Below are 25720 nucleotides of genomic sequence, written 5' to 3'. Positions count from 1 at the left end.
TATCTACTCCCCTGAGTTGTTATTGTGGAGGCAAAACAAAATCAAGAAGGGGAAGCCAACTGTAAATGGTGGTGGGATCGACAATAATTTCTGCCACTCAGTGAACGTTCACCTTGTGTCAGCCAAAGTGCCTCCTGTATATGACTTCATTTAATCTCTACCACAAAGTATATTTCATTATTCCTTTCATGGTAAATATCATTAACCCCAATTTACAGATTAGGAACGGAGGCTCGAAGAAGATAAACAAATGTGCTCAGAGACAGGAGAGTGAGATAGAGGGTAGAGCTGGGATGTGGACCGGGCTTGCCTGACCCAGAAGTCATGCTCATCACCATGGCTTTGGAGGTCTGTATATCTATGTTATGTCTGCATCTGTGGGGGGAGTGGGAGGCATCTTTTCAAAGTCCTACCCTAAGGAAGAATGACAGAGACCATTTTGTGAAAAAGGCTGGCCTGGGGAGCTGGGGGGCCACTGAGGGGGATGGCTGGGGAGGAGAGGAGTCTATGAGACTGATGTCATGCAGGGAGGCTGATACCAGGCACTGGGCACAGCCCACTCCTCATTTCTGCTCTGCCTAGTCTCTGGGTCCCCCAGCTGCTGTGAGCAAAGGCTGTAGGTAAGCAGGTATGCAGGAAGGGATGCAGGAAGTGTCATGCCTTCTTATTGCCTCCGTGTGCTGCAGGTGGCAGGGTGTTTGAGAATTTAAGAGAAAGACAAGGAGAGGAGAGAGTGAGGGGAGAAGGGCCTCCTGGTCTGCTCAGGCCCCTCTAAGGTCACACGTTGCTGCCACACCCTGGAGGAAGATCCTGGATGGGCAGAGCCGCTAGGAGACACCATGCCCAGGTGTGTGCCCAGGTGTGTAAAGCTCCTCCAGCTGGACTAACCATCCCTGTCTCTCTTTCAGCTTAAAGTTATTCCTGGGGCCTCTCCCTGTTCTCTCATCCATCCAAGTCGCCCAGGCAGGCCAGCAAGGACCATACCTTCAATACCCACCATGCCCTCGAAACAAGCCAGTCGGCTCTCCTGCTATGTAGCTCTCCCTCATTGGCCTGCAAGCTCTTAAACAAGGCACTCTTCCATCTAGGGTTCCCATTGATATTCTCCTTTTCCAGGTTCTTCCTGGATTGAACCAAGCCACTGGGTGCCATTATAAGACATTGTTACTGCAGGCCGGGCGCGGTGGCTCAAGCCTGTAATCCTAGCACTTTGGGAGGCCAAGGTGGGCAGATCACGAGGTCAGGAGTTCGAGACCATCCTGGCCAACATAGTGAAACCCTGTCTCTACTAAAAATACAAAAAAATTAGCAAGGCGTGGTGGCGGGCGCCTGTAGTCTCAGCTACTCGGGAGGCTGAGGCAGGAGAATGGCCTGAACCTGGGAGGCGGAGCTTGCAGTGAGCCGAGATGGTGCCACTGAACTCCAGCCTGGGGGACAGAGCCAGACTCTGTCTCAAAAAAAAAAAAAAAAAAAAAAAAAGGCATTGTTACTGCAACACTTAGTAGCTTAGCCAGCCTTTCTTCATCTCTTTCTATCTCTGTGATAAGGTAGCAGAGAGAAGAGTATCAAGGTCCACTCATTAGGATGAGAGTTCTCTAGGGCAACAATAGCACCTTCCAGGGCCTAAGATAGAGGCAGTTAGGGAGGAAAAAAGAAAGAAGAAGGTTTCCTAAGAGTCTCATGGTTCCTTGGAATGCTTGATTGAGCATGGGGCTGACACACTTCAGTGAGGGATGAAAGATGATGTCTTGGTATTCAAGCTCACCCTCTAATTTTTGCTGTCTAACCTCATTCCTGCTCCTTGCTAATTCTTTCCATTTTAGTCCTAGAGAGGAAAAGCAAATCATCCAACAGCCTTGAATCCTGGTCCTTCAGGGCCTTTACATCCAATGAAATTGGCTGTTGGGTCCCTCCAGTCCTCACTTATTCTGACACCTCATATTCACCCAGACCTTCACAGTTTACAAGTCTCCATGCAGCAAAGCAGCAGTTGCTAAGAAAAGGCTGGTGTCATTATGCCATGTTACTGATGAGAAAACTCATGCCCAGAGGTTGTCACCTCTTTAGGATCATGATGCCAAAATGGCCAAGGTACCCAGGTCTCCTAACCACCAGCAGTCTAGGACTCTCTCTTTCCACTACGCTCTGAGGACTTGTTATGTTCTCACTTCCCTCCTTGCAAAAACAAAAAACAAACAGGCTGGGCGCAGTGGCCCATGCCTGTAATCCCAGAACTTTGGGAGGCCAAAATGAGTGGATCAACTAACTGAGGTAAGGATTTCGAGACCAGCCCGGCCAACATGGTGAAACACCGTCTCTACTAAAAAATACAAAAATTAACCAGGCATGGTGGTGGGCACCTGTAATGTCAGCCACTCGGGAGGCTTAGGCACAAGAATCGCTTGCACCCGGGAGGTGGAGATTACAGTGAGCGGAGATCATGCCACTGCACTCCAGCCTGGGCGACAGAGACTCTGTCTCAAAAAAACCAACCAATCAACCAACCAACCAACCAACCAGACAACAGAAAACCTTCCTTGTGCCCAAACTCCCTCATCTCAGCTCCTCTCTCCTTTCTCCCATCCATCTTGGGGGATCCCCACAAATTCAGTGATTTCAAGTTAGAGGGAAGGAAAGGAAGAGGGGCAAAACAAAGCAAATGGAGGCAGAAAAAAAGGGACAGAGTCAACGTAAATAGGGAAGAAAGAGGGTCACAGAAGGACAGAGTCCAAGCCCAAGACAGAAAGCACAACAGAGGCAGAGGCCCAGTGAGACAGCAGGGCTGGAGAGAACAGGAAGACTGGCAGATTCAGAGGTACTGCAAGAGTGAGACCTGGAGAGAGGCTGGGGGCTGAATGGGCGAGGGGGGTCAAGGGGTGTGCTGAAGCTGGCCTCCTTCCGGTTCTGTGGTGCTCCTGCAGGAGAGAGTCCCCTCATTATGCAAATGGCCTCAGGGGTTACCATAGAGGGGACATCTGCTTGGTCCCCCAGTGGGTGGCTGCCTGGCTGGCGCAGGGTTTCCAAGAGCTGCAGGGCTTCCAAGAGCCAGCAGCCATCCAGACACAGCAGGACCCCATCCCTCCCACCCCTCACCCCAGTTCTCAGCCTCAAGGCCCATTCCTTCCAGTCCTATTCCCCTGTTTCTGGAGGAGGCCCCCAGGGTGAATCTGAGAGGAGGGGTGAGCACTGAGGGAGGAAAGGAGGCAGCCGAGGGAAGAAGGGCTGTGTGAGGCTGGGGTGAGGTGGAAGAGGGGCACAGGGGCCCTCTGGGGTCTCTGAGGCAGCTGAGAGGAAAGTAGAAGGGAGACACCCCCTCACCAACAAGCCTGCCAGCCAGGACAGCTGGGAAAGGAGGGCCTGGGCCTCCATCACTCCATAGTTCCCTGCTCCTTGTCTCCACAGCCTTGTTTCTAAAAGGCAGAAGGCCCTGTCCCTGAGTGGCTGAGGCACCGGCTGGAGCAGAGAGGATGCTGGGTGTCACACAGCCCACGTCCCGCCAGCACCCCACATCTCCCGCACGCCTGGTTTACTTTCTTCTACCTGGACTTGAGCATTAGGGCAGTGATGAGGCCAGTAACAGAGAGGGAGAAGCTGGGAAATTAAAGAGGGAGCTGGAGAGTGAGAGAGACTGCCAGGATACAGAGAGACGGGGCCTCGAAGTACTGAAGGGCATTGGGGTCCTTACTGAGCACGGTGAGTTTGGCCCGCCGAGAACGCAGGGCGGCCTCCGTGGCCTGGCACTCGTAAGAGGCGTCATCAGAGAGCTCAGCATCTGTGATCTCCAGGTTGTACTGCCCAGCGTCTGCGGAGCCCACGACCCGGTACCGTGGCCAGGCTGCAGAAACAGAAAGAATGAGGCCCAACCTTGAAACAAGGACACATCCTCATTCATCCCACACCAGTACTCCTCCCTCTGCCCTCTCCTGGGACACCACTGGCAGGTGAGAAGGTGAGGTCTCAGACACAGACACCTGATGCCACGACACCTCACGGCGAGGCTGGGAGCCATACAGCCGGAGGAGCAGACAGGAGGGCAGCAGAAGCAGGGAGGCCAGCAGGAGCAGATGAAATCTCCAAGGCTGTTTGCAGACAAATGCCTCTCATAATGATAGGAGAGAAAGAGGAGAGAAAAAGGCACACAGCAGGGAGCAAAGGAGAGGAGGAGAGAGGGAGAGCGAGTGTGTGAGCGCCAGGAAATATAGGGCATCATGGCACAGACATGAGCTCACGGGAGCACCTCTGCGGGACTCATAAGGCAGAGGGAAGCCCAAGGCAGGCCCAGGGAGGAAGGATGAGGCAGGGGCCCGCCAGCTCCCAGGAGGAGCCCCTAAACCAAAGAGTCCTGGTTTCCTGCAGAAGCAGTGGCTGAGGCAGTGGGCCTTGCCCTCCTTCCTCCAGGCTCCCCCACCCCCTTCTTGCTTCCCAGCCCTCCCCTCAGGTTCCCCCATCAGCTCCTTCTTATGATCTCCCTCTGTCCAGAGGCTATCGATTCTTCTCACTCCATATCTATTGATCTCACTCTCTCTCCCAGTTTCTTTCTCTTTCTATCATCAATAGATCTACCAGACCTATCCCTTTCCCTTTTATGGATTGCTCTACACAGACAAATTTCCCCTACCTATACTAACACATGGAACTCACAGCAAATAATCTCAACTCCCTCAACAATAATAAGAATAAAAATATACAGCCCATCCCCCACACCCATACTTACTTCATTACAGTGCTTTAAAGCTAAAATGTGTTTTTACAAATCTCTTCTCCCATTTGGTTCAAAACTCACAGATGCACTTCTAAGGCAGACAGGCTTGCAACCACTATGCCTGTTTCACACATCAGTAAATGAAGGTCCAGAGAGGTGAAGTGGCTTTCCTAAGGTCACCCAGCTGGCGGAGGCAGGACTAGAACCCAGGTGTCCACTCTGCCAGGCAGCCTTTCCAAAGGTCTCTTTACTTGCTTTAGAATATAGGAGGTTGGCTTTTTTGTGTTTGACTGACTCATTATGTTTGCTTCAGCACCAGCTACATAGCCAGTGCTTAATAAAGGCTTGTTGAATGAATAAATAAATGAATGCTTAGGCTGATATTAAAATGAGTTTTTGGCCTCTGAGCAGACATCGCCTGGGCAGCGGGGAGGAGAGAGGCTGGAGCCAAGCCAGGCCGGCATGAGACACTTGCGGGACACCGAAGTTGCCTGTGCCCTCTCCTACCCTTGCTGCAGACTCTGGAGTCTCCCAGCACTTCCTGCTAGACGGCTGTCTGCCTGCAGCGCCCCTCACGGGGTCTGTGTCTGCCTGAAGCTCTCTTATATAAAGGTCTCTTGGTTTCCCTTGACCTCTCAGCCTTCGTACTTCCTTCCTCAAGTCAGTCCTCAGTGGGAGGAAAGGCAGAACTGCAGGGTGGGAAAGCTGTAGAGATGGAGCTCAGCAGCAGAGACAGAGGGGAGGTCATGGCACAGAGGAGGGTGGTGAGGGAACTAAGGGATGGTGAGTCCAGGAATCTATGCTGGAAGTGGGGAATGGCAGAGAAGATGGGACAGTTTGGACGTTGGGTAGCCAGGCACTCACCTTTGAGGCCCTGGCCCATGCCCAGGGCCAGCCCGTCCTTGGTCCATTGCACAATTCCAGAGTAGTTGAGCAGCACACAGGGGAGCACGGCCCGCTGTCCAGCCACCACCGTCTGGTCAGCCGGCTCCTGGCTGAAGCGAGTCTGGGTCCCTGCAAAGCCAAAGCCAGCACTGGGTAAGATGAGTAAAGACAGGGGCTCCTCTAAGAGGTCCCCCTCACCATGCAGCAGGAGGGAGGGAGACAGCCTCAAGTTGGGGATGGGGACTCTCCGGTCCCTGCCCCGCTTCAGCCTCAACCCCTTTGTTCCAAGATGCCACGTCCTCACCCTTTATTCCTTCCTCCCTCTGAGACCCATGGGAACTGATTTCAGGAGATGAAGTGCTCAGCAATCACAGAAAATGATGCACTGTTATATAAGGGCCTTAGAAATGGGTCTAGTCCAACCTTCTCATTTTACAGAGGAGGACCCTGACTTCCAGGGAGGAGAGTAACTTACTCAAGGGCAAGTTGATGGCAGAGCTGGGATTAGAACCTGAGCCCCTGCATCCAGGTCCTGGCTGTTCCTCTACTACCCATTGCCCCAGCCCACCCCCACATTAATGACTCCTACTTAGACATGCGTCATGTGAGCTGATGGGAGCCAATGTGAACCAACACACATGTGCAACTATGCCAGGTACAATTCCTCCATGAATACATCAGGGTAGATACTATAGAGCCGGCATGTCCACATGTGTGTATAGAAGCTTCCTGGGTGGAAAGTGTATCCAAAACAAAGTAGCTCTGAATCCACTTCTTGGCACATGTGCCCTGCTCCGTGTGTTCATCCTTTGCTCCCAAGTGCAGAGGGGACTAAGTGTGTACACATGAACACACCTACACACACCCCGCCTCCCTCACTGTGGGAGCCGAGAGGCCACGTGACTTTGTTCCACTCTCCCTCCGGCTGTGGGAGCTACACATGGCTGCCTGGCTGGCAGCTCGGCCGGGAGCATTTGATTAGAGAACTGCAGAGTAATTGCCTTTAATTGTGGAGCCTAAATGGAGCAGGGAATTGCATTGCGGGTTTTTTCTCCCCCACCACTCCCACCCACTGGCTCCAACCAGCACTGGTTGGCCCCAGTGGTGGGGCAGGCCTAGGCTCCTTGCAGAGCTATGTGAGCTATGGGGCTCAGGTTCCTTTGCCACGTTGTGGGGAAAGGAGAAGGGGGACAAGGGAGTGACTAGAGGACAGCAAATGAGAGTTCTGGGACTTCCTTGCCATGCTCCCAACCTGTCATACCAGGTAACTGAAATCGGCTCTCCCCAAAAGTCACGGCCTCGTCCTTCTTCTTTCCCTCCACAGCTCATGAATCTGCACAGAGGCCACAATCCCCAAATCTGACCTTTTCCTAACACAGCTTTCTAAAATTTATCTGCCCCATCATCACTCCTGTGTGTAAGCAAACTTAACTCACCCCTCCCCCCCCAAAATCTCCCTCTAAGCCCCCACAGAAGTGGGATCCTAGTCTCATCTCCTCCATTCCTTTTTCTTCACCAGCCCCATTTCTCCTTTTCTTCCCAAACCTGCTCTACATGTCCCTCTTCCAGGAAGCCCTCCTAGCCCGATTCCTTGGCCTCTTGGGCAAATATAACCGGTCGCATCACTCAGCCCTGCTGTCATCACTATGTACAGGGTTTCCTCTCTCAAACGATCAGGGGTTATGCCCATGATTTTGTTGGTCACAGGGTAGAGGGCAGCTAGAAGGTGAGAGCATTTGCCCTATCTGTTCCAGCAGAATGCCAACATCTCCTTTAAAGCAGAGGGCCAAGCTCTTTCCTCCATCTGAATCTCCCTGAACATCCAACATCCATCCCCATTGGTTGTTGCACACAAAGGGGTCTGAAAAAGAGGTGGCCGGGGCCTAGAGTGGACTGATAACCAGAATATGATCTAGCATGAGGCAGACTCTTTACTCTTGATTAAGTGTGCAATTTTAGCTCTTTGGGTCTGCAGGGGCCAGGAAGTTAGAAACAGGGTCCCTCTCCCATACTCCATGAGTGGCTCCTCAAGTCTGCTGACCTGACCTCTCATTCATGTCTTTGAAAGGATAATCCCTTTTGAGAGATCAGGGTGGCAGGTGCTGAGATCCTGGGAGAGGGGTGGGTCAGGTGAGCAGCCAACATTATTAATTCAAGCATTGCCCTCATTATTATTCAAATTTATTCATATCCTTGCGCATTTCTCTAGTGCAGCTATATGCTGCAAACTCTCCACACTCACGTTTCTCCTCCCCATGGCCCCCAGAGCCCAAGTCAAGGGCTTAAGAGTGGGCTTGCGGGTGAGCCCTGGCTCAGAGGTGGAATTTATATGCATAGCTTTCCTGCATGGAGCCTGGACACCCCAGTCTCTTGCTGAAGTCTCTCAAGGACAGTGAGCAGCTGGCTCCTTGTCCACTTGGAATGAAGAGGCAGCTGACCCTGCGGCAAGATGGAGATGGGAAGCTCTTGAAGTAAGAATCAGGAGACGGGGGTCTTGTGGAGGTGAGGAGTGGTGTGACCTTGGGCATGTCAATTCGTCACCTGGGCCCCCATTTGCTCACCCATACAATGACAAGCCTGGACTGAGAAATGCCAAATCCCTCCGTGCCCAAATACTAAGAGCACAGGTTTAGGAGACAGACTGTGGTTTATATATTGCCTGTGTGGCGTCCTCACCCAGTGACCTTGGCCAAGTTACTTGCTAAGCTTCATCTTCCTCCCTGGTAAACTGGGGAATGTTAATGTCTATTTCTGGATTGCTGTCAAAGTCAAATGAGATGAGGTATATGCTATGCTTGGTACAGTCCCTTGCCTGTACGCACTAAATGGCAGCTATGATCATTATTTCTCCTGAACAGTTAGACAATTAGAGGGACAACTGGAAACCTGAACAGGAACATGACAAAGAAGGTGGTATCTGACTTTCTGGGAGTTTTGAAGTTTCCTCTTGATGTAGGCCTGACTGAAGCAATTCAGTCCAGACACAGGGGGATGGAAGTAATAACCCTGCAGAGAGTCCAGAAAGGAGGGGAAGTAAAGACATCTCGGGAATTTAATTGGATGGAAAGGCAGCCTAGATCCTGAGCCTACTAAAGCCACTGGCAATGTTTTCTGGTCCCAAAACAGCCCCTTCAGCCAACACAGAATCCCAAATAGAGTTCAGATGCCCCTGGGTTATGCCGACCTGGATTATGATTACAGGAACGCCCCAAGTCTGCCTTCACCAAGTCCTGTTCTGTCTGATCTGTACACACTAGGCCTTTGTCACCTCTTCATGCCCTTGCACAGGCCTTTCCCTGGGGAGGACACTGCTCCCCCTGCTCCCTCAGGATTGAAACAGTCGCCTCCTCTGGGAAGTCTCCCGTGACTTTCGTGTAGTTCCCTCAAGGCCTTCCTATTCACGTCTCACTTCTGCTGTAGTAGGGCCCACACTGCACTGGCCACCCTGTCCCTGCTGTTGCCCCAGGGGCAACTCCAGGAGTCTGGACCATGTCACTCATAGTCAAACCCATCACCCGGTGCAGGGCCTGCTGCCCAGCACACTACAGGTGTTCCAAATAGGTCTGTTGACTGAGGGAGTGAGAGTGAGCAAATCCGAGTCCACAGTCCTGCCTGTGAAACCACCATCCAGAAAAGGAGGCAGGGCATGCCCCTGACCCCAGGGGAGGCTCACAGACTTCCACAGAGGTAGAGACAGGCTGGGCGGGTGAAGAGGACAGCACCCTCCTCTCAGCAAGGGGAGGAACAATGCTGGGTGGAACTTGGAGTCGGTCCTGGGAAGCTCCCTGAAAAAGAGAATGTGGAGCAGAGAAGGGAAGGGCAAGGGAAACAGGCTCTGGACGGTTCTGACATATGGTGGTGGCGAGGGGGATGTGGAAGAGCAGAGGAGAAAGCCTAGAAAGTGAGCAGTGAGATGCAGGCCTCGGACAGGGCACGGCTGCACAGTTAGCAGGAAGGTGAGAGGGGACCCAGTAGCATTACAATGTAAAAGGGGGGTGAGGTGTTGGTTTGCCCTTGAGTGTCAAGAAGCCACCAAGAACCCACGACAAGTGGCCTAGCAAGTGGCCTAGGCACACATTTGTGTGCACATCTGCCTCTCAGGTCCTGGTTGCCTGGCCGTTCACCATCCACGCCACAGAGCCGAGCCTGCCCTGGACTGGGGGTGACATTTCAATCGCGTCCCTATGCCTGCGCCCCCTTCCAGGAAATAAAACCAGTGCCAAACACAAACACAAGGAAACTGCTCTATGTGGGGTGGGAAGGTGGCCTCAGGGGGCCAGGTGGGAGAGGAACCAGGAAGGTCCTGACCACAGACATAAAGTGAAAACAGACCATTGCTGGGTCAAATTCTGGCAGCTCCAGTCTGGGGCCAGCCGGTGAGATTCTGCGCGTATGTTTTAAGTGTATTCCCACCTGCTTTGATCTTGCTCCCTCCCAGCCTTCAGACACCATCACAGCTGTGGTGAGCTCTTAAGCAGTCATTGTGAAGACAGGCAGAGAAAAACTGAGCAGCACACCCGTGTGACAGGGCACACACGCTCACACATACTCACACGCACCCACACGTACCCAGAAGGCTGACAGAGGCGCAGACAACGCTGAGAAACAGAGACAAAGACAGACACCCACACAGAAGCAGAGGAAGAGCTAGGAGGGAAAGGAGACTAGAGTGAGAAGGGAAGAGGCGAGCTCTGTGGGAAACAGCCCAGGGTGGAAAAGACACAGGCCGGACCGACAGAAATCCAGAGAGAAAAGCGGAGAGAAATCCAGAGAGAAAAGCGGAGAGAAATCCAGGAGGAGCCAGTGAGACAAAGACACCCATGGAGTAATAGAGACCCAAGGCAAAGTAGGGGGGATGGAAGGCAGAGATATGGAGACCAGGAGAAAGACAGAGGTGGGAGGGGAGCTGGGGGCCCTGGCAGCACCGCATCTCCTGCCCCAGCGTTGGACACTCCGTTTTTCTCACCAGATAGGAAATTACCAGAAGGCCCAGCCAGGGTTTGCAGGCAGGTGAATAGTCTAATTAGGTGGAGGAGATCAGAGCCTTGAGGGGTGAAAGGGGCACAGAGGGACCCTGGGGAGAAATTAGGAGAGCAATAGGGAATTTGGTGTGGCAGCTCTGTGCTTCTTCCCCAGGTGAGGCGAGGTGAGAGGTGAGAGAACCCCAATCACCCACCAGCTTCCTCTCTGCCTCTCTCAGACATCCATCCTTTCAGGTTAGCCCACAACCCTCACCACCCGCACCCCATAAGGCAAAGCTCCTCTAGCCTCAGACTGGGAATCATTCCCTCCCTATTCTCCTACTGCATTGTTGGGGCCTCTGGTTGTATCACTTTATCACAGCCTGCCTTGGATTAAAAGTTACCCATATGTGTGTGTTTCTGTCTCCCCCACACTCCTGGGAGCCCCCGGATAACAGAGATGCTTTGATTTACCTTCCTTGACCCTTCAACCCCAGCAATGTTCCTTAATAATAAACACTCCCAATTATAAGATGCCAACTATGTGCCAGGCACCAAGGCAGATGCCTTGTAGACATTGTTTCTGCATAATAATCCACTATTATTATCTCTGTTTTATAGAAAAGGGAAATAAGGCTAAGGGTGCTTAAGGTACAGTTGTTAAGTGGCAGAGATGGGTTGTGAACTCAGGTATTTTCTGCTACAGGGATATCCAGGATGTCTCTCCTGAATGGACGAGATTCATGGCCTCTACCCAGAAGAGAACTATCAGTGGCCCTAAGTTCTGCCCATCTACCACTCCTGCTTCCTGCCCTACAGCTTAGACTCCCATCTTAACCCTGTTTACCTCCTGGGAGGCTGCACTCTTCAGCTCTGGCCTGGCCAGCACTCTATAGCCACGCAGGACTTGCCCCACACGCTGCCACCAACATAGAAGGCTTGGTCTAGATGTCCCTACACGAAGGGAGGAGCGGTAGCCAAGGCTGGAAAGACTGTCAACAGTATCCAGAGAGGTTTTGGTGATTCATAAAGCACCAACCTTCAGGCCACCAGTGGCTACCAGCAGAAGTAGCCCCTGCTTATAAAGGGCCAATGACTGTTCTGTGCGGCTCACTAATCCACTGCCACTTTTATACACAACAACCCAATAAGGTAGGCACAATTACTATCCTTAATAAAAAAAAAGCTAAGGCTCAGGGACATTAAGAAACTTCCGTCTAGTCACATAGCTGGTAAGTATCGGACAGAGAGTACAGCAAGGAGCCGGACCACTGGCTCCCTTGGAATGCCATCTCAGAAGCCTGGCCACTGCTGTCTTCTCTTGGAACCTCTCAGCTCAGATTCAGGTCACTGTGCAAAACCAGTCCCAAGGGGCTTCCCCACCTCCCCTTCATACTGTCCCCTCACCTGGAGCACTCTCTCCCTCTTAACACTGATGCTCCTGGGGCGACTATCCCTGTTCCCCAGCTCTCTGCTCCATCCTCATCACAGCACTGGGGTCCAGAGCTAGGCCAGTCTCTGTGCATGAACACACTTCCTGCTCCTGCAAAGGCCAGGAGGACAACGAGGTCCAACTCCATTTTTGACAAAGAACTAGGAAGTGACCTCTAAATCTATCCTAGAGGGGCTGGAAATGCTTAGATTCATACACACACACACACACACACACACGTATGTCGTACACTTCTTATAGGGACACATGTACCATAACACAAAAGCGCATGCATTTACCAGCAAGCACATGCACACACACACCCCTCCCACATTCAAGTACTTGTCTCTGCACCCATGGATGCCCGTCTGCTTCCGTGTCTCTGCACACGTGCCCTGATGGTTATGTTCCCAGAGCCTGGGCTGCCAGACCAGCCCAGAACCAGAGAGGGAATGGGGCCAAGCACATGAGATGCCAGGGGACCAGGCGGCAGAAGAGGGGGGTGGTGGAGGACAGGCCCTGTCTCCCTGGATTTATCAAATGAGCAGTAATGAATCCCCTGGGCCAGAGCAGTCCCCAACTCTCCACTCCAGATCCTGCTGCTGGTTCAAAGGGAAGCCTTTGATTCGCACCGACAGCTTTCAGATGGAACTAAATCTCTCCACACTCCACTCTCTCTCCCTCTCTGCTCTCACATCTTGGCTCTCCCTACCCCCGCCGGACTCTTTTCCCCCCAACCCCAGTCATTCCCTTCTTGCTCTATGAAAAATACAACAGCCAGAGAGGTCCCCTCACATTGGGTTCTCTCAGAGAAAAGAGGATTTCAATTCTCTAGGCTGGGCCATCGAAGGGGGAAGGAAAGAAGAAAGGGAGAGATTGGCACTTCTGGTAGAGGAGAAGAGAAGGCAAGAAGGAGGGAGGAAGGGAGGGGAGTGCTGGGCTGGGGCTGGGCAGGGTGGGGACAGATCCAGAGAAAGAAACCTGGCAAGGGCCACGGAGGCAGGCAGAAGTTCCCCAGAGTAAAGCTCTGTGCCTGCCCAGCTACTGCGGATGAGGGGTCTGGGTCTGTTGATTTTGCCTTATACACAGCCCAGCCCAGAATCCTAAAATGTCAAATTTTGATGTGACTGACTTTAGAGACCCTTAACCCCCTCCTTTGACAGATGAGGCATCAGAGGTCAGAAAACTCCATTGCCTTGCTCTCAGTGGATAATCTCAGAAGAATGACTATGCGTAGATGTCAGGTGATATGGACATCAGACGAAGAGAGGGAAATGACAAATGGCATTCCCCAAAGACAAGTTTCCAAACATTTAAGGACTATTATCACCTCCTGTCTCTGCCCACCGAAGCGCTCTGGCTTCATTTCACAGTTTGCAGTGAAAAAGACACTGAACAGTAGGAGCCTCAAATGCCCAGACTGAATCCACCTTTACCGCCTTCCCACTGCTGGTCCTTTCTCATCCCAGGAAGCCGAAGCCATGGGCAGAAGATCAATCTCTCCTCCCTCATCCAAGCAGCTTGGCCACCACCTCCCTGATGTCCGTCTCTAAGGCTGGGGGTATGGTAGGGACAGCCGTAGGGGAATCTTTCCAGGGACCAGATGGGATTTTACAAGTGGCCATGGTCTGGCCTGGTTTCCTTGCATCTGAGCAGACCACAGAGACCAGCTGCAGCGGCTGGCTGAAGGGGCTGGCTGGTGCTCGCAGTGACAGGGCAGGAAGGTTTACTGTTCTGGGCCTATGGATTAGTCACCCCAAGAGGCAGGAACAGAGCCCTGAAAAATGCAAGGGGGATCAGCCCAGCACAGCCCTGCCAGGAAGGGGCAAAAGTACTCTAAGCCAGAAGTTAGGAGACGTGGACTGGTCTGGTCCTGGCTCTGCCACCAACTTGCTGGGTGACTTGGAGAGCTCACTTCACTTATTTGGGTCTCAGGCTCCTTAGCCTGTAAAAGGGAGGAGAAGATTCACTTGGCCCCCAAGGGCCTTCCCATCTCTAATGTCCTCAGACTGCACCCCTGCCTCCTGCTGACCTGGGGCCTCGGTCAAACCTTGAGGACACTTAAGGACTCAGCACCAACTGCTGGGAGGAACTAGTGTACCTGGGCCCATCTTGGCATTTCCTCCCTGGGGCGTTTCCTCCCTCATCCTGCAGGGATGTAGAGGGAGGTCTGTGGATTTGTGTCACTAAGACAGAGGCTGAGGACCCAGATGAGGTATCCAGCATAGGAGAAGAGAGGCCATCTTTCCTTTCCCCTTAGAAGCTCGCATCAGAGTTTCTCACATCCCTTCCAGTAGGGCTCATGGTGGTGCATGGAGGATAAAGATCAGGCAGGCTGAGATCCCTGAAGCCACCTGCCAGCCCAGGCCCACTCACAGGACTTTGAGCTCTACATGGAAAAGGCTGGAAGTGGTGCTGGAAACACTCCCACCTGCCCCTTTTGAACCTCCAGCTCAGAGCACCTGGGCCAGACCTAGTAGGACAGCTCTATGCAAATATACCCTGGCAAGGGCTCCTGAGAATGTTTTATGGGAAAGACAACGGTATGGGGAGCCTAAATGTGTTGGCTATAGCAGGTACGACAGACAGGTGGGAGCAGAAAGGGGGTGGCAGGGCTGGTGGATGGTTCTGCTGAAAACCTGAATTTCAATCTGGCTTTAGTGGGCAAGGGAAGGGAAGTAGGGGAGACAGGAGGCAGGTGGCAGGCAGGGACTTAGTTCAGATAGGAGGCTAAGAGGAAGGAGAGCAAAAGACAGAGCAGGAAGGAGGTGAGAGAGCAGAAACTAGGCCAGGGCCAGAGAGGCTGCAGGAGATGAAGAAAGGCACCAGAAGCTGGGGTGGGAAAGCAGAAAGGGAGGGGGAGCCTCTGTCCTCTCCATCCAGGCCCCACACCTGCCTCCCTGACCTACAGGAGCACATGGAGGCAGGGTCCAAGGCTTGGCTTTCCAGCAATCCCCAGGGTCCACACAGTGGGAGGGAAGGAAACTGAGATGCAGGACACTGAAGGAGATGCCTCAATGTGCAAAGGCAGACTGGGAAGAGAGAAAGGATGAGAAGAAAGAGTCGTAGGCAGAAATAGACAGCAAAGGAGATAAAAGAGAAAGCTAGTTGTGGGAAAAGTAAGCAAGAGGCTGCTAAAGATTATTTTAAGGTCAGGTAAGGAAGAAGGGTGCTAAGAGGACACTACAGTATGAAAGAAACAAGAGGACAGGATAGAGAGACAAGCAAGGGGAAGAGAAGACAACTGAATTAGAATGATGACAGGAGGTGGATGGGAAAGGCCTTGATGGTCACCACTCCAACATTCTTTATTTTGAAGGAGCTGAGGGTCAGTGAGGGAGGGAGTTATGTGGGGTGGGCATGTCTCCAAATTCCTGGTGGCTTTGGCACTAGCCTCACAATAACAGAGGGCCCCTCTCTAGAGGCAGGGCACACCCCAAAGCCTACTCTTCCTGCACTGATGGTGGGGCAAGAAGAGGCTCTTCCTGGAAACCCTCCTTCACTGAAAGAAGAAACAAAAAAAGGTGGTGAGAGAGGAGTTATGGAAGAGAAGGTTGGGAAATTTGATAAAAAATAAGAAGTGAGAATCAAGAAAAAAGTAAGGAGACCATCTGGGAGAGGAAAATGAGAACACAGATAAGGATAGAGGAGCAAGAGAGAAGAAACTGGAGAAGGCTGAGGGGAAAGAGGGCAGGCGGCAGAGGCAGCGGGGTCCCACAGGCAGAAATCCGGGCTGCGATTCCCACCCTCTGGCCTCATCTGAAGGCCTTGAGCTTCTAGGTCAAAGAAGAGGAATGAAGTCGTTGGGAAATGGAAGAGAGCTTTGAAAGGATTAGCCAAGGAGGGAGAGAAGAGAATGAGGTGGGCTATATCTGAGGTAACACAGAAGGCAACAGAGGACAGGGCCTTTGTGTCTCCCCACAAACCAAGGCTGGCTCACAGCTCACCTTCCTCCCACAGGAGTCCTTAAGGGGCTCTGTAACCTCACCTTCTTAGAAGAAAGGTCAATCGATTACTCCTTCATCTCCTGCCATCCTGCCTTTTCCTGGGCAGGCACAAAATGTTTCCTGGAGTCTAACCCCATTCACTTCTTTTGTGTAAAAGCCATCCCCTCTGGGCACGACACCTCCCTACAGGCTCCATAATTAAGGAAAGTGCAAGTTCTGCTCTGAAAACCTCCCACTGCTTACTTCAGCATTCTTAGTTACCACTGTTACCAACAGAGCTTGTAAGCACAATCTGAGAAGAGCCAGAATGGTGCCTGGGTCCCCGCAACAGGCTGGAAGCCCAGGAAGAAATGCAGGCTGGTCCCAGACCCTTTCTAGAGGTCTCCTGGCACTTTTAGGAACAGTCTCCTGAATAAACAGCCTCAACTCAGAAATCCACAAAGGGCTGGGCAACAGTGAGGAGGGCATTCTCTCCTTGACCCTGAAACCAAAAGAACCAGAAGTAAATCCAGATCTTCTGATACCAGGCAAGCGCTCTGAAGGACACCTCTCTGTTTCTAATTTTAACAAGCTTTATTACATTTCTATGACCCCTCACCTCACACCCCCCAACTCTTGCCCCTCTTTCCCGCCTCAAAAAAAAAAAAAAAAAAAAACCAGCAGGTTTAGATGTTAGACATTATTCTCCTTCCAGAGGCTGGAACTCATCGCCACAGATGACTTGCAGATTTCTCTAGAATTTCCAGATGGACCATCTGAATCTACGAGCCAGGTGAGCAACTAATACGGGAAGGTATGGGGCTCTGATGAATGCTCTAGACATCGACCCTCCCTGGCTCTCCACTAAGTGGAGTGCCTCTAAGAAAGGCTGGCTTGGCAGACACTAGACATGCCCATAACACAGGTGTGTCCCCAGACCCCATCACTGCACCTTCCATACAAGCCCTAGGATAGACATTAACAGTTGTAGATCCCAAGGAATAGCACATAGCAGAGGCTTGCCATCACTAGAGGTGTTCAAGATAAGGCTGGATGGCCGCCTGGCAACAATGCTCCGGAGGGCTCTAGGTAATATTTAGGATTCCTTTCAACTCTGATGCTTTAGTATTCTATTTACACACTATATATTTTCTTCTTATTTTGGACTTAAACCCATCAAATAATCAATTTGTAACAGGTCAATTAGGGTGGACTTAAAGTTTAAAGGGAGGAATTCTTTAAACAGGGCCATCTGAAGGGGAAAGAACAGGTCAAAAAACAGTCTAGGATGGAAGTCAAAGGTATAAGTAAAACCTTTTCCCCATGGCAGTTAACCATGACGCCAAAGACATGGTAATGGGACTTGAACATAATCATATGGATTCAGACCTGGAGTTTAGTCTGCAGCTATAACTTTTTTTATTCTGGCTCCTTTTCCAGATGAATAGATGGCAAACTTCTTGAGGCAATAAATGTAATCTCAGTTGTGCATCATCCACACACATGTTAGGTGCTCACTAAAAGCTTACTGTTTGCTTTTCTGAATTAAGGATGAAAGTATAAAACACCACCCTCCAGAGAAAATAAGCTCAATTCAACATACATTGATTCATGTAATAAATACTTATTGAATGCCTACTATACTGTGCACTGTCCTGGACCCTGGAATACAAAGGTGAACACGACAGACCTAGTCCTGCCATCATCCAGCTTCAAGTCGAGTAGACATACGCAAGCACCAAGTCCATACAGTGCGATGGCGGCTGTGATAGGGCAACATGGAGGAAAGTACCCGAGGTGCGGGAAGAAATCCTGTAGGAAGTGATGTCTTTGACAAGATCTGAGGGATGAGTAGGAGTTTTCCTGGTAAGCAGAGAGAGAAGGGAGAAGAAACTGTCCTGGGAAGGCAGAGGCCATAGACAGCAGCGTGAAGTTGGGAAAGTGAGGCCTTTTAGGATCCTAGAAACAGTTCAGCCTGGCTGGTATGTTGAGCACAGCTCTCCTGGAAGCCAAGCAGTGTGCTTGATGAGATGGGCAAGCTGGAAAATGGGAAGTTGCCTGCTCTCACATTCTATCAGGGGAGACAAATTAGTTAACAAATAATTAAGTGCTGAAAGACTCTACCAGTGTCATGCAGTAGTAGCCCATGCTGATGAGATGAAATCAGGGCCCACTTGGTGGGGGGCAATGATGTGGGAACCCATGCAATCTGAATACTCCTGAGGGCATGGACATGGAGGTCTTATTCCACTCAGGAGCTTACAGCCTTAATAGATGCTTGTTGAATGAATATCTTAATTGCTGTTTGTTGAATGAACAAATACATTGCATTTTTTTCATATCTGACTTCCAAACTGGTCTTCCCTTGGGCTGAGACTCATATTAGCCTTTTATAGTTCTGGGCCCTTACTATAGCCTCATAAGTTGGACATAGGTGGTCTTGCTTGCCACAGAGTAAGTATTCAATAAATGCACATTTATCGGTCAGAATGGCATTGAGCCTTGAAGACAAGAAATATTTCAACAGCCAGAGAACTGGGGGAAGAGTATTTCAAACAAAGGGAGCAGCATGAGCCAAGACACAGAAACATAAAAGTCCAGTGGAAGTGGAAGTCCAGTTGGAAGTGGCTGGGTTGCAGGCACGTAAGTAAATTGGAATCATGATCAGGCATCTTTAAAAATCTAATGCCTTCTCTTTCTGGACATTTCTCTGGCTCTGCACTCCAGAAACTTCTAGGCTATGGAGAGAATGGACATAGACAAACAAAGAGGTCCAGATTCAGAAAGACGAAAGTGGAAGCTGTGACACATCTAAGCTGCACAGGGCCATGTTTGTCAGCCTGATAAGGTTTGCGGACAGGCTTGAGAAGAATCAGAAAGGAAGAGGCTGCCTATGGTGATGTGAGTGTGTTTTGTATCTGTGTGCAAGGGGGGACCCATGTGTCCTTGTTTGCATTTACCTGTCTAGGTAAGCGTGCGTGTGTTACCACACATCAACATACTAGTGTTGGTATGCAGCCACCAAAAGGGAGAACGAGGCACTTTCTGCACATAAGCAGGACATGCTGGAGTTTTCCAATTAATCTCCATTAAAAATATTTCCTGCAAATGTGCTCCTAGAATCCCCAGGTTGGGGTCATCTGGATCAATTCTGTGTAAAGTAAAAGCAGTTCCAACCGGCTGCTGAATCGATCCATCTAACTCAGTTCATTCTACACGTGCAAGGGGCACAGGATGTTAATTTGCTGCAGGGAGCTGAGGAAGCCTGGAGTGGAGGCTCCATAATTAAGAGCTGTAGGAGCAGGTCTCAATATGGCAGCAGTCAATAGGCAGAGGCTTGCATAGAGGAGGGAGCATCCAGAGGTAGAACTTCAGGGTTGATGACGCTGGAGCTCTTGTTCTTCCCTGCTCTGCCTGACTGAGTTTCCTTGTCAGGCAGAAAACAAATGCCCCAAGAGCAGAGGAGGCCAGGGAAGCCAAAACCACTCATCTTACCACTCTCAGAAATTTACAGGATATTGGTGGGGGACATGATTTTAGTGACCAATTGCAAGCCTGTGGTGTGGGCACATGGAGAGACTTTCTCTTTAGGGCATGCACACTGATGACTGTTCCTGGGACCCCAAAGCATGTGAACACCACGGCAGCTCTGTGCCCTCATTTCCATGAAGGAGGCAAGTATTAGCAGAAAGACAGAGCAACTACTTGTCCACAGGCCAGCCACTCCACCATCTCCTAGCAGACCTACATCCATCCACAGCCTGCTATGCAACCTTCAAATCTCCGTCCTCCAGGCAGTCTTCCCAGAGGGGATATAAAGGAGGTATTCAGTTTCCTTTCCCATCCTACCAAAACCAGCCACTCTGAACTGTGCCCTCATCAGCCTCCCACATGAGCCTGTTTCAGTTCTTCTACTCACCCCAAATTCTGCTGATCTGGGGGCACCCAACTCTGCTCACTTGTCTCTCTGTCCTGTGTCAGTACATCTCAACCTCAGAACCACCCTAGATGCCAGAGGACGGGCCAGAAACATGTGACTGATGAAGGTGCCCACTAAAGCTTCACACAAAACTGCCTAGAGAGGAGCTGGATACAGCTGTGGCAAAGAGGATACCCCAATTCCAGGTGTAGGAGAAACCTTGAGAAAGCAGCCTGCCTCTTCCCTCACACTTTCACTCCATCTCTGAGTTTTCCTTTCCCTTTTTGATCTCCCTGTGTTGCCCACCCCCAAGGAATAGGGAGGGGATCTCTCATCCCTCCGCCTCTGTTGACCCTGTTCTCTGCAACAACCTAATGATTTCTCTTTCAGTTGTCCAGGGCTGGATGCAGAAAGGCTCGTTTTGATTGCTTGTGACACCTATCTCACAACAAATTTAGCACCTAGTTTCCTGGACGAGGCAATATTCCCCCTTGATTATCTCCCAGCAAGAGGGACAGGGTGCCATGCATTCCAACGAGCAGCCTTTGCTTCCTGATATCAGAATCAATCAAGCTCACAATCCTCTGATGGATGGATGGATGGGGGGTTAGGTTCTCGGGGGGCACAGGAGAGCTCCAAGAACAAAGAAGAGGTAGAGGACAGAGCAGAGCACAGGGAAGCCTCCGGAATCTCAGCCCTCAGTGGGTTTACAGGCAGAATTCTCTGAAATGGAAGGTGGGGACAGGAGCAGTTTAACCTCTGCTCAGGTAGTTCTGGAACTTCCTTCCCAAACCACTCCTGAAATTTGGGTATTTCATTCAGCCACCCCCAAAGGTGCCCTAAACTTTGGGCTAGGAGTGAAATTTGGGTATTTCATTGAGCCACCCCCAAAGGTGCCCTAAACTTTGGGCTAGGAGATGGCACTGGAGTCATGCTATTTCACCCTGGAATAAGATGAGAGTGGAAGAGACACTTCCCTGCTTCAAGTCCCCACTCCAGCATTCCTCAATACCTTGTATCGCATGGAAATGACTCTTCCTACAAAATCACTTGCTCCTGGCTGGGCTGCCAGGAAGCACAGGAATTCTGAGGGATCTGCCCCATATGACTGATGAGGGGAGATGAAAAGAAATTTCTCCAGCCCATGAGGCAAGCAGAGGCTGTTGGATGGATGGGTTGAGAGTCCTCTCATAAGGGAGTTAACAGAGGAGGAAGGCTCAGCAGAAAGGCTCAGTGGAGGGGGAATAGGCAGATTGAAGTAAGAGACCAGGGGACTTCTAGAAGGACATGGGAAAGGCATCCAAGGAGGAGAGAGAGAGTAATAAGCAGAACTCAGCTAAAGACAGAAGGGTCCCATGCATGAAAGCTAGAAGTGTGAGGGACTTAAGCTATGCAGGGTAATAGTAGAAGGGAAGGAGGGTAGGAATGGGTGAAAATGGCTCATCATGGTGGCTACAGACAGGGAGATGGAGAAGGAGGGGCAAAGGTCAGAGACCCCCAGAATGTGAGCTGTGAAAGAGGACAGATGTCATCAGAACCCTGCCCAGGAATGCAGGATGCAGACTCCCTGCTGGGAAAGGCGAAGGAGGAGCAGAGAGGAAAGGGGAAGGGGCTGATCACTAGAAGGGATGGCAGATGGTCGCTGTCATTAAACAGATTCCAGTAAGTCCAGGAAGCCTTAGACAGCACATACAAGCTTGGGTAAGCAGTGGGAGGAGAGAATTAAGGAGCAGAGACTTGGAGGAAGGAACTTACACAGAAACCTCACACCAATCTGTATGTTTACATATAATCTAAACGTATTCCCACTTCAACCCTAACCCCAAACAGTAACCCTGAACCCAAGGTCCACCTCAACACTAATTCCAATCCATACTTAATCCTAGCAATCGCTCTAACCCCAAATCCCAATTAGAACATGAGCTCTTGAAGAGGCACAGCATCTCAAGTCCCCTCAGAGCCAGGTACAGCATAAGTGATCAATAGGTGCTTATTGAATAAATGAGAACATTATAAGCCAAACTTTACCTCTATCCTTAACAGTAATCACTGCTTCAAGCCTCAGCCCCATCCCTGCCTACCCCGATGCTCACAGTGGGCACTAGTAAATCCCACAGCCCAGCTGAGTATTCCCTACCCTAATCCTAAAGGCCACTTTCCTAACCCCAATCTCATTTCACCTAACTCTAATCCCAGTTTTTTTCTGTCCCCACCTCTGGATAGATGGGGGTCCTCAGTTAGAATTCATCTAGGTGAACAAAGGTAGAGACAAACAAAAGTGTCAACTCAACCTGGAGGCCAAGCCAAGGTGGACATGTTGGCCCCTGAATTCTCAAGCTAATTGTGGATGCTTACCCTTGTCTCTAACCCAGACACCCAGAGCATTCTCCGCTACAGTCCTATTCTTGTCCCAGGGGCTGGGTGCTAGAAACTGGGGCAGAACATGGGTTTGAGGGCTGGGCCAAGGCTGTGAGGCTTCAGAAAAAAGGACTTGATGCTTTAGACAACAATAAGAATGAGTTAGATCTGAAGAGGCACGTTCCTGCAAAGAGAAATCTGACAGGGAGTAAGTGAAAGGACTCCAGTTTGGAAGGCAGAACCAAAACATCTTCCCACCCACAGCCCTGACCCTGGGATCCCTTGCCCAAACACAGGGCGCAGGAGTGCTATATTGGGTGTCCATGGGAAACACGCAGTGGGAAGGGTGCTGTGAAGGGTGTGGAACTGCTCTGGAGACACTTCCTATCTGCCCCACAACTCAGGAGCAGGGATCTCTCCCTCTGGGCCCTGCCACTCCCTCTCTGCATCTCCAAAGAGCAAGGCCCTCCACATCTCTCAGGACATGTCGGCTGCGGCGTCTGGGAGAGGAGCTGAGTATTATGTTCTGTTCTTGCCGCAGCCAAATCTGATTATCAGGATGGGTGATGGATGAGCTGGGTTTGGACCCCCAGCACAGGAATGGGATGATGGAGTTGGCCTGTCACTCTCTCCCCAGGCGATGAAGCATCAGGTCCCAGATGTTGTCTGCAATGTGCATACCTAAGAGATGTCTCCCTAACCAAGAACCCTGAGGGACTGAAAATCCCTCTCTGGCTTCCAACTATTTCTTGATAGAAAGAACTTTGAGTCTCAAAGTACCTGCACTAGTTCCCCGAGACCTGCAGAAAGCAGGATCAGAAACCTAGGTGTCAGAATTCCTAACCCTGGGTGAGACCCATTGCTTTTGGCTGGCTGCCAACATCCATGGGGGCCACTTTGAGGGAGGGGGTGGAAAAGCTTGCCTCAGCTCTTGGCTAGGGGCCTCCAGGCATTTCTCAGTGACAGCCATGGGCCTTGGAAGCCTGGGGCAGGGCAGGGAGGGAGGAGGGAGAGACAGCACAGAATAATAATGAAGGATTTTTAATAACTCGTCAGCTATGGTGTCAGCTGAACAGCAGCAGCAGGGCAACCCGTTGGGAAAACTTGGTGAGGAATTGTCTTCCTAGGAAGTTAGAGGAGTCAGAGGGGCTGAGGGCAGGGAGGAAGTGTCTTCCTCATCCCAGGCACCACAAAGCTTTGAGTCAGCGGTGGTGCAGGGCAAAGTACAAACAGAATTACAGAACCCGAGGCCTGGCCCTCTGGGAGCTTCCACTCTGGACCAGACCCGCAGGCCACTGACGCAGCTGAAGACACAAGCAATCTATGAGGACATTACTGAGCACAGCCAAGCTTCCCCTCCAGAAAATCACAAGCCCCCAACTCACCCTGTGAAATCAATCAACTGGAAGGCAATTACATGCTTATCAAAGGGCTTCTTCTCTTTACCTAATAATTCACCAAGGACTTTTTGAAGTAGCAGTGTCATCAAAGAAGGTTAGAGAAAGCCCCTAGTGACTACCTTTTCAATGGCCTCGTTTTTCAGATAAGGACACTGAGGTCCAAAGACACTGCAGACAGTTGGTGGCAGAACCGAGACTGCTAGAAACTAGAAATCCAGGTCTCTTGGAAATTAATATTATTTTACCTGCAAAAGCAGAATTTCCATATACTTTTCAGGGGACCAACTGCTGCAAAGAGTGGAGTACCTGGGTACTCTGGCATTTCAAGGGCAACTGTCTTTTGAGTGGGAGCAATGGGGAAACCTGGGGTGACCCCAAAAAACTATTACACATCTTTTCTTTTCCTCAGATCATCCTAGGAGGCCTTCCTGGAAGCAGTGGCTATGGATATGAACTGACTAATGGAGAAATAGTTCCCAAGCCTTTAGGTGATGGTGGGAAAGAGCTCAGTGGCATGAATAGAGAGGAATATTCTATGTCTGTGAAAAGCCCTGGAGACAAATTAAAAGACAGGAGTACTTATCTTGCACACAAATGAAGGCACAGAAGAGAGGACTGAGAAAGATTCCAGGTCTTAGGAAGTCAAGGGCCCTAAAGGGTTAGTGGCTCAGAGCAGACCACCAAAGACAAGGCAGGGCTTCCTTTCTGGGATAACAGAAAGAGCTGGCTGAGATTTCCTGGAAGCTCTGGCATCCTGCAGAGACCATCCCACGTGTCCCCAAACGCCAAATAAAGCTGAGTGGAGGTGTCAACCCTCAGCTCTTTTCGTGTTAGGCCACAGTTCTGGGGGCAGGGACTCACACCTCTATCCCATCTACTCCCAAGAGCCCCCAAAGGCAGTAACATCTCTGCACCTCAGGTCCTGGCACACAACAGGCACTTCATTAGGGTTTGATGAATGAAGGAAGGAATGCTGGGGTCCTCCTAGGAGATGAAAAAAGATAAATGAAGGTTTGGAAGGAGGAGATGGGAGTGGCAAAGATGCTGGGATATGGCACCTCCATATCCTGGCAGAAGGTCAATACTGAATGATTCCTTCCCTGTTTCAGAAGGAGAAACTAAGGCACCAAGGAGTAGGCACGTGTTCCACATGAGAAGTTCAGAAATGAAACCCAGGAGTCAGCCCCACAGCTCCAAGCTCAGGCTGCCAGCACCCCCGCCCAGCCAGCTGCTCTGGAAGATGTAAAGTGCTATCTAAACGTGATGCATTATTAACACTTTAGAAATCATATTTCACAGCCGCCCGGCTGGAGCTGGAAAATGAGTTTCTTCCTCCTGCTCTCTGAGCAGGAGAATTATTGTTGGAGCCAAATGTGACAGCAGTGACATGTGACCAGGGCCAAGGGATAGATGGCTGAGGGCGAAGGCCATAGGCACGCACCTGGGGCAGGTGCTGGGTGCTCCTCTTCTTCCTAAGCCCCAACCAGGCAAGACAGCCAACCTGACCCCTGCCTCTCCTGGTCATGAGAGTCAGCCTTCGGGGGTTCTTTTGCCTGTTCCCTCACCCCTAGACCCCTGCTGATCACTCCTCAGGTGCAGAACCTTGTCCTGAGCTGTGAGGAGGAATTGCAGATGGTGGTGGATGCTCCAGCCTGATGCGAAAGACAAGTCCTTGGGAGGCAGACACAAGGGCAGAAGATCTGTCATCACCACTGCAGGGGCTTCTCGGGAGAGGAGGGTACAAAGCAGGATGGGGAAAGAGCGCCCTGGAAGAGGACGAGTGGCCTCCAGGCAAGCCCAGAGGTGTGAAAGGGAATGGTGTTGACAAACAGAGACTGGTTTTGCCCATTTGGGCTGAAAGGAAAGGAGTGGGCAGGATGAGGGGGGGCGAGGAGTATATCCCTGGCAGGGCAGAAGGGAGGAAGCAGGCAGTGAGCTGCATCCTGTCCTCACTGCAGAAGCACCAGCCAGAGAGGGAGGGGGATGGGGCTGAGGGAGCGTCCTCCCTGCAAACACCAGTGCCTGCTCATGGGTAAGAAACCAGAAGGCCTCAGGTGGTAGATACGGAAGAGGTAAAGCTGCCAAAGTCACTGCTGTCCCCATGTGGGACCACAACCCCAGGCCTTCCTGGAGGGTG

The 25720-nt window shown here is 51.1% G+C and overlaps 1 protein-coding gene across 3 annotated transcripts in view; it reads right to left on the bottom strand.

The window, feature by feature from the left end:
* The window catches only part of KIRREL1 (kirre like nephrin family adhesion molecule 1), a 107229-nt gene that overhangs the window by 18687 nt on the left and 62822 nt on the right, over positions 1-25720 (bottom strand). For all 3 annotated transcript variants that reach the window (XM_063624939.1, XM_063624938.1, XM_063624940.1), the window contains exons 2-3: positions 5567-5716; positions 3686-3835 (exon numbers count right to left, since the gene is read on the bottom strand). In XM_063624939.1, coding sequence (XP_063481009.1) covers positions 3686-3835; positions 5567-5716 — 300 coding nt within the window. The remainder of the gene's footprint in view (positions 1-3685; positions 3836-5566; positions 5717-25720) is intronic.

The sequence above is a fragment of the Symphalangus syndactylus genome, chromosome 12 (genome assembly GCF_028878055.3).
Source record: "Symphalangus syndactylus isolate Jambi chromosome 12, NHGRI_mSymSyn1-v2.1_pri, whole genome shotgun sequence".
In the NCBI taxonomy this organism is placed as follows: domain Eukaryota; kingdom Metazoa; phylum Chordata; class Mammalia; order Primates; family Hylobatidae; genus Symphalangus; species Symphalangus syndactylus.
This window is presented reverse-complemented; position numbering and strand designations above follow the sequence as displayed.